The sequence below is a fragment of the Manis pentadactyla genome, chromosome 1 (genome assembly GCF_030020395.1).
Source record: "Manis pentadactyla isolate mManPen7 chromosome 1, mManPen7.hap1, whole genome shotgun sequence".
Lineage (NCBI taxonomy): Eukaryota > Metazoa > Chordata > Mammalia > Pholidota > Manidae > Manis > Manis pentadactyla.
In genome coordinates, this window is record NC_080019.1 from 165,298,092 (window position 1) to 165,311,420 (window position 13,329).

General features: G+C 34.8%; 1 protein-coding gene across 2 annotated transcripts in view; it reads left to right on the plus strand.

Annotated features, from left to right (window-relative positions):
• Window positions 1–13,329, plus strand: part of DZIP3 (DAZ interacting zinc finger protein 3) — a 103,545-nt gene that overhangs the window by 2,965 nt on the left and 87,251 nt on the right. Inside the window, exons 1-2 of one of the 2 annotated variants that reach the window (XM_036930785.2) lie at window positions 7,379–7,590; window positions 9,878–9,978. In XM_036930785.2, the coding sequence (XP_036786680.2) occupies window positions 9,947–9,978 (32 nt within the window). In that variant the 5' untranslated portion in view covers window positions 7,379–7,590; window positions 9,878–9,946. Of the gene's footprint in view, window positions 1–7,378; window positions 7,591–9,877; window positions 9,979–13,329 lie in introns of those variants that run through there. The other variant, XM_057502441.1, reaches the window with a different exon arrangement.

Consider the following 13,329-nt stretch of genomic DNA (forward strand, 5'->3'; position numbering starts at 1 on the left):
CTTATTTTCCACTTTAAAATGATAATGCAGTGGATTTTGTTGCTTTTCTGTTTTGGAATAATAACACTTGCCATGTGCCAAGCACTGTTCTAAAAACTTTATACTTAACTATTTTATCGTTTTAACAACTGCATTCTTTATACTATTATGATCTCCATTTTACAGACAAAAATACTAAGAGAGAGGTGAAACAGTTTGCCCAAGGTCACCTCTGTAGTAGTAACAAATCTTATATTTGCTATGGTGCAATATTTTATTCAGGATTTTATATCTCTATTCATGAGAATTTTCAATAATTTTTTCTTTACGCTTGGAATTTGGGTATATGTTACTTTTGAAAAATGAATTGGAAGCTTCCCTATTTTTTTCTGTGCTATAGAATAATAGGAATCATCTGATCCGTGTAGGTTGTATACAATTGGCCTATAAAAATAAAGCTTGATAGCTTCTTTAGTGGTAGATATTTAGACATTATTTAAATTTGCAATAGGTTATAGAACTGATAATTTTTTCTACCCTTCTTGAGTTAATTTTTGAAATAGAAAATTTTAGAATATCAACTCTTTTAAAATTTATTGATGTAAAGTTGCATCAGTATTTCAGTGCTTCTTTAAATTTGTTTGTAGTTTTAAATTCTTTTTTCATTCTAATGTTACCTATTTTTTCTCTTAGTTGAGCATTCCAGGGGTTTGTCTATTTTATCCGACTTTTTAAGAATAACTTTCCTCTTATTCTTGTTTTTCTTATTTTTTCAGAATCACTGATTTTATATTTTTATTCCATCCATATACATACAGTTTTTGTTCTTTCAAGAGTTTTTTTTTTTCAAGTTGAAGACTTGCTGTATTTCCAGACTATTTTTTTTTTAATAAAGAACATTTATCTTATGCCAAAAATGTAAAAAGACAGTCAAGTGAACATTGGCATTTCACTTAACAACAATAATTGTTTAATAATTTTAATCAGGTAAAATATTTTTAAATGCTAATACCTGTTCATTCTCAAATTGCTTAGAGTTTGTTGGGCAAATTGACAAACCAGAATAAGTGCTATTTAAGAGAAATAGAAAATAGAAAATGCTCATTCATTCACCCACCATATTTTTAATGAGTGCTTGAATTGTAGGTACCTTCAACTAGGTTCTGGGATTTCAGTAGTGAATCAAATAGGCAAAAAATTTGTACCTAACTAGAGCTTTTTTTAAATAGCGGATATAGACAATAAAGACATGTAAGTGAAAGATACAAATGTTAGCAGTAGGTGTTACAGAGGAAAAGAAAGAGAAGTATCAGAGTCAGGATGGGGTGTTACAATTTTAGATAGGGTGGAATATTTGATCTGTATTTGATACATAACACATCACCTCAAAACTCACCTAAAAGATTACTGGAGAATTAGAAAACCAAATAATCAGTGTATTTTGTTCATTTGTAACATAGCTAATACCAAAATAATGGTACAACTTGTTATTTGAATCCAACCTGATGACCCTAGCCATTTTTGTTTACCTGGAACTATCTAACATATGAGAAATAAGGACTTGCAGAGTGCTAGAGCCACAGAACATCTACTTTACTACTTCAAATCTGTGAGCATTTAGTTCTTGCTAATAGGTCTGTGGGTTGACTGTAGTTAACCTGATCCAGGCTTGACTTGGCTGGCTGGCTCTGCTTTGGCCATTTTGCGGGGAGGAGAAGATACCTAGAGTTCATTTTCAGTTTCATTACATGTCTATTAGACATCCAGGAGATGTTGAGTGAACTGTTGAATATATTATTTGTCATTAAGGGGAAAGGTCAAGGCAGGACATAAAGATATAAGGCCTTGAGACTACATAATACAGGGTGAGTATGGTTAGAAAAGACAGAATCCTAGGTATTTAAGTACTTAGAAGTTTGAAAGATGTGGAGGAACCAAGAAAGAACACCAATAAGTAGATGTCAGAGGTCAGAGGCTCTGGATTCTATCATTGTCTGCAGTGATCAGTTTTACTTGTAGCATATGGGCTACTCTTGACTTCTAAAGGACTCTAGGTTGGCAGGAAAGGCAATCTTAAGCTACACATAGGTTCCCTCTTTAATTCTGGCTTTAGAGACTTTGAGGTGTGGGGAAGGATGCATGGCTTCATTCTTTAAATCAATATTGAGTGCTTAAAGTGTGCCAGATGCTGTTCAGGCACTGGGGACTTAGCAGAGGGATTTAAAAAAAAGAAAATTTCCTGACTTTGTGAATCTTCCATTCTAGTAGGGACATGAAGCCAAAGCTAAATTTGGAGATTATTCAGTAGGCATAAACAGCAGGTGGAACAAAGTTCCACTGACTCAGGTTCCAAAGATGTAAGGCAAAGAAATCCAGTGGTAGAAAATTGGTAGAGGTATAGCTTGGGGTTATTTGGATAACATGTCCCCACTATGGCTAAGCAATTCAAAAACTAAATATTAAATTGTTTTTATCCTTTATACAGAGTCAAAAAATGAAGTCTGTACAATTAATACCAACTCTAATTTTTCAGAGATATTACCTTTTTCAGAAAGGCGTACATTTGCAAGAAGGGTTTAGTTGAGAAGGCAGATCAACCTTTTGGTTGTGAAGTTTCTTTTAATATAAAATTAATGGGGTCTATAAATTTTGGTTTCATTGAAATAAGATTAATTTTCATCAGCTCCTATGTGCTGAGTGCCGGGCTATCTACCTATTAGATAACAAAAATTATACCTAAATAACAAAAATTATTCTCTGTTTACAATGATCCTTCTTCCTGTTTACTTTTCCAACTAACAAGTATTAAAATTCAGCCAATTTCTAAATGATTTGCCAAACCATAAAATTAACTGTCTTACTTTTCAAACAATTCCTGATATTTTTTTCCTATACATTTCACAGAATTTAACTCTAGACTAAGAGTTCACAGTTTGGATAATTTGGATAAGTATTTTTCCCCCATTTTCACAAATAATTTCATATCATCGAATCAGAAAGGTTTTTTTTTGTTTCTGAGTCAAATTTTGTGAAGCTGAAAGTGACGATTTTAAGGTACAGTAAATTATTTTTAATTATAGCTAGTTATTGAAGGCCTACTTTGGGCGAAGTCCTTTGCATATCTGTTTTTAAAATTTCTGGTCTTCGAGAAAATAGGTATTATCAAGTACATGAAATGAGTAGACATCTGTTTCCTGAATTAAAATGTGAAGCTGTTTTATAAGACAGCGGTTCCAAAATGGAGTATGCATGCCTTGGGATATATGAAACTGTCTACTGGGATATGGGAACAGATATTAGAACATTTAATTCATTTTAATCTCATTTTAAAATTTTATATTGTAGTAATACCTGCATTAATTCATAAGTGAATTGCTATTCAAATATTTTCAGTGTATTCTCAGATTTATTGCTTCAGAGAGATGTGATCAGAAAATCTGGAGACTTCTTCAAAATCTCTAGCCTTATCAGAGCATTTAGACAGGCATTAATTATTATTCATCTCACTACCACATATAGTATCTGGCATTGTTCTGAACTGTTTTATTGAACAAATGGATTCTTTTAGCAAAAAAAAAAGAAAAAGAATGTGAATAGTATACTATAAAATATTAAGATGACATTATTATCTTTATAATATCATTTACTAACCAATAAGATCATGTAAATAGTTGTTTTTGAGTGTTTGTCTTTGTGCATATTATTTAGTTCAGCTCATAATTGTACACTAAGCTTATATAAAGTCAAATATCAGACAATGAAACATAGTAGAAAGAATATGTAATTTGCAATTGGTGAAACTTGGGTGTGATTTTCTGCCCAAGGAATCTTATTGACTTATTAGCTATGTAAACTCTGTGTGAGTCTTAGTTTCTTACTTTTTAAAATTGATTACAGTAATGTTTGTCTTTCTGAGTTGTGTAGAGATCAGATATGTAGTTCACATACATAGGTAGATACCCCGGCACTCAGCACATAGGAGCTGATGAAAATTAATCTTATTTCAATGAAACCAAAATTAATAGATCCCATTAATTTTATATGAAAGGAAACTTCACAACCAAAAGGTTGATCTGCCTTCTCAACTAAACCCTTCTTGCAAATGTATGCCTTTCTGAAATAAAGGGCGGCAGCCAGTTTTCTTATATGGGTAGATTAAGTTGGATTTGGGTATTACAGGTTTTGTCATTGGTGGTGAGGGAGTCAAGTACACTCCATTCCCTGCTTGATTATCATTGCTACAAGTGTCATGTCTTAACATTGTCTTGTTTCTTTTTCATTACTATCTAACAACTGGAATGATAACATAATATTTTTAAATGAAAATGTTCCACTTCTGGAGAATTTGCTTATGGGTAACATAAACTTCTTCTAATGGTTACTGACTACATTTCTGGGCAGCATTGTTTTGGCAGTGCTACCTGTAAATAACCTAAAACTTATGGGTATTTTAATATCTGGTTGAGTTTTTTTCAGACAAATCTTAACCTGTGCCTTTTCATTGTGGCTATATTTCAAATATTCAAAACAAATAACAAATAGTATGTAATCTGTAAGTTTGCTGTGTAAGTCCAGAAATAACTGGGTAGATCTGAAGAGATTTAAAAACCTGCTTCTGACAAGATGTTAATTTTGGCAAGGATGTTTTCTTATGTGGGCAGATTTATAAGGGGTAGCACTGGGTATAGGCTGAGGGTTCCTGCTTCCTGGTGTAAGCTTCTAGACAGTGCTTACAGTGATATTTGTAAAATGGCAAGAGCTGATATGGACAGTGAATATCCAGATATTTTAAGGAAGAAAGTATCTTCAGTTTCTGACAACTTTTGCAAAGATTTTCCAACCACCATCAATCAGTCCTGGAGTTTGCCTAAGAAAACTGTATATTTTTTTCTTTGGGAGAAAATTTTTTTGGCCACCTGTGTCTAGGTATATTCACTTTGTGGCTTTGCCAAGAAGTTAAAGATGTATACAAAAATGAAAAAACTTACTGGAGAATTAGAAAACCAAATAATCAGTGTATTATTTCATTTGTAACATAGCTAATAACAAAATAATGGTACAGCTTGTTATTTGAATCTAACCTGATGACTCTAACCATTTTTTGTCTGCCTGGAGCTATCTAACATATGAGAAATAAGGACTTACAGAGTGCTAGAACCACAGAACACCTACCTGCTTTACTATTTTAAAAGCCACCAAGAATGGCTCTTGCTGCTTGTCTCACAGACATTATCGGATCAATAATAGTTAAAATTTTGGTTCCAAGTAACCCCCATCACAGTGTCTTAACTTATTTCTAGAAAGTGTCCTCTTCATATTTTTTTAAGCCTTGAAGTGGTAATACTTAATATGTAGCCAGAACATCTCATATCTCAGCTTTAAGGAGTGTTTTGGAATTCTTTTGGTAGTCTTACAGAAGTGATAATAAACACTGTCAGAGTTTGCCTTGCCATAGACTCATGGATTTTTGTAGTACACACAATTCAATGTTTAATAAATCCAGATTTTTAAAATAGTTATCAAAATTTTGCCAAGTTCATGTTCAAGGTTGTTTATTGCAGAATTATTAATAATAGTAAAAAGAAAGGAAGGAAGGGAGGGAGGGAGGGAGATAGGAAGGAAGGGAAATTGGAGACAATTGAAGTATTTAATGGTCCTCTCGCAAAATGCTACATTTATATAATGGCATATCATGAAGTTTAAAGAATATGGCAGATGTATATATGCCGATGTGAAAAATACAAGGTGTCAAAATGTATATTTCTGCCATTTGTGCCATCTGAGCTATATATTTGAAAAATAATGTGTTTTTGTCTCAGTTCTTAAGCTCATTATTACCACTCCTTTCTGTACAGTAGCATTTCTCCATCAAGGTAGAGAATTGGAAGAAAAGAACTAATTTTGCTGCAAGTTTAAACAAAATTAGATGGTGGTGGTGGTGATGATAGGAACATGTATATAGTACCCACAGTATGCTAGGTACTGTTCTATTACATGCTTTATAAACATTTATTTCAACAACCATGTGAAGCAGCTACTATCTTAATCCCCATTTTACAGATGAGGAAACCGAGGCACAGAGATGTTAATTAATTACATGCAAGGTTGCACAGTTATTGTGTGTCAGAGCAGGCCTGTATACCTTTGCAGACTATTCTGTGTTCCATACTATTACTGACATGTAACCTCTATTTTTGATGTTGATGGAAATCTAAGTGAAATACTTTATATCATTTCTCTTTCTTGTAAACAACTTGTTTATGTTTGTACATGCCACATAATATCAGGATGGTCTTTTCTTTAGAACAATCTGTTACATGTTTGCTTAATTAACTTTGCATTTTAACTAATTAATTTTGTTAGGTGGTTATTAACTGGGGCAGTCTTGTCCACAGAGTGACATTTGGCAATGTTTGGAGACATTTTTGTTTGTCACAGTGGAACTGGGGTGAGAGACAGTTGCCATTGGCATCTGTTGGGCAGAGGCCAGGGATGCTTCTAAGCATCCTAAAAATGCATAGGCCAACTTCCGGTAACAAAGATTTATCCAGTCTCAAATGTAAGTAGTGTCAAGATTGAAGTCCTGATTTAGTGGGCATAAGAAAAATTCTCAATTTACTGAACTCCTCTCCTGACTAATAATATCAAGCATAATATTTTGTTTTCAAGCTAATAGCATTAAGAAAAACGAGCTTTGTTTTCACTGTTTTTTAATACCGATAATCATTTTTTTTCCCTTCACCATCTGTAATCTGGAAGTGCCAGAGCGGACAAGGATAGCAGATTCATAGGGTATCTGCCCACACATTGAAATGTGAACTTGTTGGCCAATTAGAGCCTTTAACTTGGTCAGGGGATTTAAGATGAGCATTTGAGTGGATTTTAAAACGCATGTGTTATTTAGGGAAGTGAATGGAGTGCTACAAGATAAATGTTTAAATGAATGATTTAAATATTGTATACAAAAGCTGCATCTGCTTTATCTGAATAAGCACAGCTTTAAAAACGGGGGAAAAGCCTTTACAATTAAAAGAAAGTTTAAAATTTCAGTAGATAAGAGGGAAAGTGGGCGCTGGGGGCTCAGATAGGAGCAGTAAGAAAGGCAGTTTATTGTCAAGATATGAGTGGCAATACCTTATTTATCAACCAGTAAAGCAACATGCAGAAAAAGTCATTTTGTTTGGCAGATAAGGTGTGCTGTAAATTGACACAACTTTAGCTAGAGACGTCTTTCCTACAAAAGAGCAGTGTCTCAGTTCCGGGAAGGCAGAGTAAATTCTTAAGTTTCCTGCTGACAAGGTAACTATTGAAATGAATACACCCGGAGATACGAGATCCACTTTCTCTCAGGCTAACCCTGATTTGAAAGGTTTCCCTCGGCCTCAGAACGGTGAGAGCCTCTGGTTTACGCCCGAGGCGCAGCGGCGGCGCCCCGGCGGGCTACTTCCTGTTGGTTGCTAGGCGCCTGCGCCCCTTTCCCGGCCGCGGCTGTAAAGTGGCCCGTGCGCGGCCGCGGTGGGTCCGCCTCACGCGCGTCTCCGCCCCGCGCCCGGGAAATGGTGGGGCCGAGGATATTACCGCTGGAAGCCTTCCGTCACGGACACATCTCAGGTTGTATTTGTAAGCGAGCTGAAAAGGAAGCCCATTAGCCTTTCTTAAGCCTTAATTCAGGATCCAAATATCCTCTGATTTATTAAGATTAATTAACATCATACCCTTTTCTTTTTCAAGCTGAAACACTTGCGTTTAACAGGCCTTCCATCTCTACCTTGCTGCCAGAGGATTTTCCTCCCTTTTCAGCCTCGCTGTGATCTGACCGAAGGAGAGCTTATTAGAGGGAGGTAGCTATGTCTGAGCTATTCTGGAAGTGACAGGATTGTTTTGTCTAGAAAGGGTATATGTTTATATGCTCTGACTGAAATAATGCCTGTTACTTTTTATTAAGATACCCGGGGAGGTTATAGAAACCATAGAAGAAAAACAGTTTGATCAAAATCCTAAAATTCAAAAGGCTGTGGCCTTTTCTATACAGCTTTATTAAAAAGACAAAGCAGATCTGATATAGTGTGGATAACAAGGTTTAACCAACTTCTACTTCATGATAAGCTTTAGGTTACGTCTGTCATCGGTATTTGAACAAAGAATGCGAATTTAAATAGGCAAATGACTTGCTGAGTTTTTAAAAATAAGAGAAAAGTATAATTTCCCAGGAGGACTGGGTTCTGCATAGCTGAGTTATACCAACTGCAGTAAGTATTTTGTTAGGAAGGAGCAAAAAACTAAGAGGTGTTAGAAAGCTCTTTTTTTTAGGTGGAGAAGTATGCGTGTGTCTTTGCCTTTGTGTTTTGATTAGGAAGTAGTGGTTAGTACTGAATTGTTGGAGAATTACCTTTGTCCCTCAAAACTTATCTGTGTAACTTAGAGCTTGTGTAAGTTAAATAAGATAGCATCATAATTAGGAATACTAGTTTTCAGATGATTCCTCAGGACTCCTTTTAGCCAGGAGTTTAGTTGGCTCCTCTTCCATTAAGCTTACTGAAGACAGAATATTCAAACCTTAAGGTTAAGGAGGGCCCAGGTCCTTTAGTTACTTCTATGTGTGGTGGACTTCTTTTCCAACATTATGTAAAACAATGTTTCTTTGAGTAAATAAATCTGAACTCTTAAAAAGTGACTTATAAATGATGTTGTGGAACATGTTTTCTCAGTTTGGGGATACCTATGCTGAATTGCATTTTAGTAATGGGCCTCCAAAAGCATTACTGATTTAATTTATGGGTACATATTAAATACGCCACTAGGGAAACTGGCCACCCAGTTACTAGGATGAGTAAGTGGTCCAGAGGCAACAATGAGAAACTTTATCCAGTCTTGTGCTTGGCAGCGAGACATTCCAGATCTGTTTTATTTGTATCGTTGCTGCCACTTTGTTCTGTTTTTCCTCACCATTTCTTTCTTTGCCCTAAAGCACTGAGCCACAGTTTCATACATGTTTGCTCTCATACTTCCTGGGCTTATATACAGTGAATCAGAATGGGAAGTCAGCTCAGCAGAGGTCAGTGGAGCCTAGAGGCTTGAACTCTCAGTAAAAGAGATTGAATAGGACTAACTTTAGAAGAGTTGTCCTTGGAGTAAATGGAGAGATATGTATAGACAGACATACTAATGATACTCTATTCCCCCTTTTGTTTTCATTTGTGTTGTCTCACAATTTTTTTTTCTTTCAGGAAATGTTCGCATTGATATTTGAACCAGAGAGTATGCAAAAGTTTTTCACATCCCCTCTCTGCTATTTTATGGAGTTATAGGATAATACAATTTTGGGGAAAAGTGGCTAATTGTTACCTGTAGACTAAAAGAAAACAAAACAGTGCTCTCAAGATTGTGTTAAACAGAAACTCATATACCTCTATGGAGAATAAATCACTACAAACCTATTGGGAAGCAATTTAGCAATATGCACCAAGAGGCTTAGCATATTTATATCTTTTGACCTGGGAATTATAATGAGAACTTAGTATAAGGAAATAATCATAAACGTAGAAAAGGCTAATGGACAGTGGAGTTTATCACAAAACTATAATGAAAAAATGGGATACAGTCTAAATGTTCAACTGTAAAGAAATGGTCAAGGAACCACAACCAACTGTTGCGTAGCCATTGCTAATATATACTAGGAGTATAAAATAACATGAATGATGCTTTTGATATAGTATTCAGTAGTGTAGAGCATTGTTGATTCTGTAGAGCAGTGACTTACATTTGAATGGTCAAACTGTGATTTTCATTTTCTTTTATAGCAGTCTTAAAATTTTCTTTAATGGTCATGTACTATTTTTATAGTGAGGAGAAAGAATACAATCCTACATTCCCACTAAAAATATTACTTGCCTTACAGCTTTAAACATCAGAGGTAAAACTTACTCTGAAGCATTAGAATAAGACTTGCAAAAGAACATTGTGCAGCATGGATTCTCTACCAGAAGAATTTTTTGTGAGGTAAGGGATGGGTTGACAAAAATGAGTCTCATATGTTGCATTGCAAATATACACCATTTGTCTTTTCCATACAATGTTGGGAAGTTAGTGTGAATGAGATACCCTTATGCTTTAAGACAACTTTGCAACTTCAACTAGTGGGAAATGCAGACTGGGTGAATCTAATTTTAGAAAATTTTTCTGAGGACCACATCCTGGTTAAAGAGCTAAAAATTGAAAAGTGTACCACAGCTTGCCACACCAGGGGTATTCTCATCAAACTAATGTTTTATTTATCATTTAACAAGTACTTAAATAGATTTACTCTTTGCCAAGCATTGTTTTAAATGTTTTTACAAATGCTACCTTAGGTAAACCTCCTATCAGTTCTATGAGGCGGATCCTGTTATTCCCATTTTATAGAAGGTAACCTAAGCACAACATGAAGACTATTGAATGATTCAACTGGGCCCAGACCAAATGTCAATCTATGCCCCCCAACTAGGGCAAGTTCAGCTTGCCTACGCCTCTACCATATAACACTAAACAACAGGTTAGTAATAGAGATCTCCCTCCTGCCTTGAACTGTCTCATATAATAAACAGTGTGATCTATTAATTAATTTTACTAGCACTTATTGACTTCCTCGATGCTTAGGGAAGACTAAAACATAATTGTGTTCTTAGAACTATAGCATAGTAGGAAGATACGTAAAAAGTTATACCTCTAGGCAAAATGCATGCATAAGTGTTACATTAGAGATGCTGTGGCTGTATATAGAGTGGAACAAGAATTATTGATGGGTTGAATGGATTTTCACAAGGTGACATTTGAACTGAACTATAAAGGATAAGCATTTTGATGGCTGTAGAAATGGGAGGGTGAGTGGTCATTTGGCTGAGGAAATAGCAAGAAAAAGTACTTAAGATAAATTATTGGGGAGGATTGCAACAGTTTGCAAGGAGTTTGTCTTTATTTTGTGCAGCGCCATTGACATTTTAATAAGAGAAAGGAAAATTTACACTATTTTGGAAAGACTACCTCTGCTGAGAGTTGAAAAGATAGGATGACAAGATACGGCCCTTGTAATCAGGAAGAAGCTGCTGAAGGCTTGTACTGGTAGGAATAGAACACAGTAAGAACAGAGTGATTTATAGAACTAGAATACACAGAATTCTGTGATTATTTAAATATGAGTAAAGGGGCAAAAGAGAAATAGGGATGGCTGAAAGGTTTCTAATGACCAGAAGGAAGTAGTATTGTTAGCTAAAATGGGGATCAAAAAAGGAGACAAGTTTAATGTATGTGGGAAAAAGAGAGGTCAGATAATGAGTTGAGTTTTGGACATGAGATTGCGGTGCTGCTAAGAGTTCCTTGTGAAGGTTGTCTAGTAGATTGTTGAAAATATGGCGTCAAGGAACAACTAAAGCTAGAGATATAGATTTGGAAATCATTAGAATGGGGTACTAATTGAATTCATGAGAGTTTGCTCACTTATTTGTTTTTATATTCATTCATTCAATAAATATTTGAATGCCTACTTTAAGTCAGATGCTGGGATAGATACTTGGAGGTGAAGTAGTAAATAAGAAGGGCCTGATGCCTGTCTTCTTAGAGTGTTTATACAGGGGCATAAATGGGATAGATTTAAGTAGAAAAGTAGTAAGAAAAAGTATAACAATGGAACATTATTATATATACTATGTATATTTCAGGATATATTGTTATAGTAAAACTTCAGGTTCTCCCAGCAGCAAAACAAAATATACAGGTGGTAAAAGCAGACTACCAAAAGAAAAATATAGTCTTGTATCTAGTTTTAGCTTTGCTACTTTCTAGGTATATAACTTATAACAAGTTACATAATCTCTCTGGACATCAGTTTACCCATCTATAGAGTAAAGTGGCTGCTATGTATGATTGCTGATGTTGCTTCCTATGCTAATATGCCAGAAGCATGGTTTGATAGAGTTAATGTATACAGTTATATATTAAAAGTTATTAAGATAAATGAAAAAGATGAATGAGAGGAAGAGGGATAACTAGTGGTACAAACTGAGAAGTGGATGGCTAGGAGGGCTAAGAGGAGAACCAGCAGCAGCAAAGAATGCAGGTTTTCAAGGAGGGTTGGAGGGTATAATGGACAATATTAAATGATGAAGAAAGGCCATGTAGAATGAAGAGCTAAAACAAAGCTATTGAAATAGCAAATAGGATTTTGTTAGTAATCTTTAATAGAGCTATTTTAATGTTGGGGAGGAATGGAGATTAGTTAAGTTTACACATCAAAATTTGTTATAAAACCTATGGAAAACATAGCAGCTCACATCCAACACGTTTGAATAATCAGCTCTGAAGTAGGGTTTGGATATCTGGATATTTCAGAAGCTTCACAAGTGATTTTTATATGCATCTGAGACCGAAACTACTTGGTTAAGGGGTAAATAAATTATCGTGAACCGGAGCTAGCAAGGAGGATATACATTTGAGAACATTTTGTACTCTTTCTCAAAGTTGAGAGGCTTCAGAATACTGCTGCAGTATTTTTCATTCCTTGGTAATATAAGGAAGTTCTTTGTGTTTCTTTTTGGAGTGGGGCTTAGAAGTGGAGGAAAAGACAGTTTACAGGTTTTTCTTTACTGTGACATCTTAAAGAGCACTGAGAGTCATCTTGTCAAATACTGTTTGCATGTATAAATCATCTTGTTGAAACTTTCTCTGTGTGGATAATACTATACTGTTTATCTGCCCCAATATCTTCTGACAAATCAGCACATAGTAGATGATAAATAATTGTCAAATGAGACATAAGTGTAAAGTAAAATAGGATACTATTTATAAGGTACAGTTCTGAGTAAATCAATTGATATGTTTCTCACCTCAGTTTTATCTCTGTTAGTGCATAGAAATAAGAGAATTTATATATGATCCTATGTTATGGTTCTTATAGATTCTGTGTCATGGTTCTGTATGTAGGCAAAAGCAATTTTATAAATGATTTTTCAGTTCATCATATAACACTGTGTATGTCCACATTTTGAGCCAACGCCAAAAGCAAAACTTGTCAAGTTATTCCACTTTACAAAAACAGTTAATAGTTTCTAAATAATCTGCCTTAATTTTAAAATATCATTTTGGAAAATTAGACAATTGTAAGATCAGGAACCTGAAACAAAAAATAGAGTGATCTACATCTGTATAAGATGGATTCTTTCCAAACCTTTATTATCTTCATGAACATTCACATAGACAACACACAAAATAAAACATCAGCCTTTTCAAGAACCTTTTTTCTTTACATGGAAACAGTGCTATAAAGTTAACTTTTTCCCATTATTTTGGTCTGTTGCATATTTGTTAAAGATGAAAAAT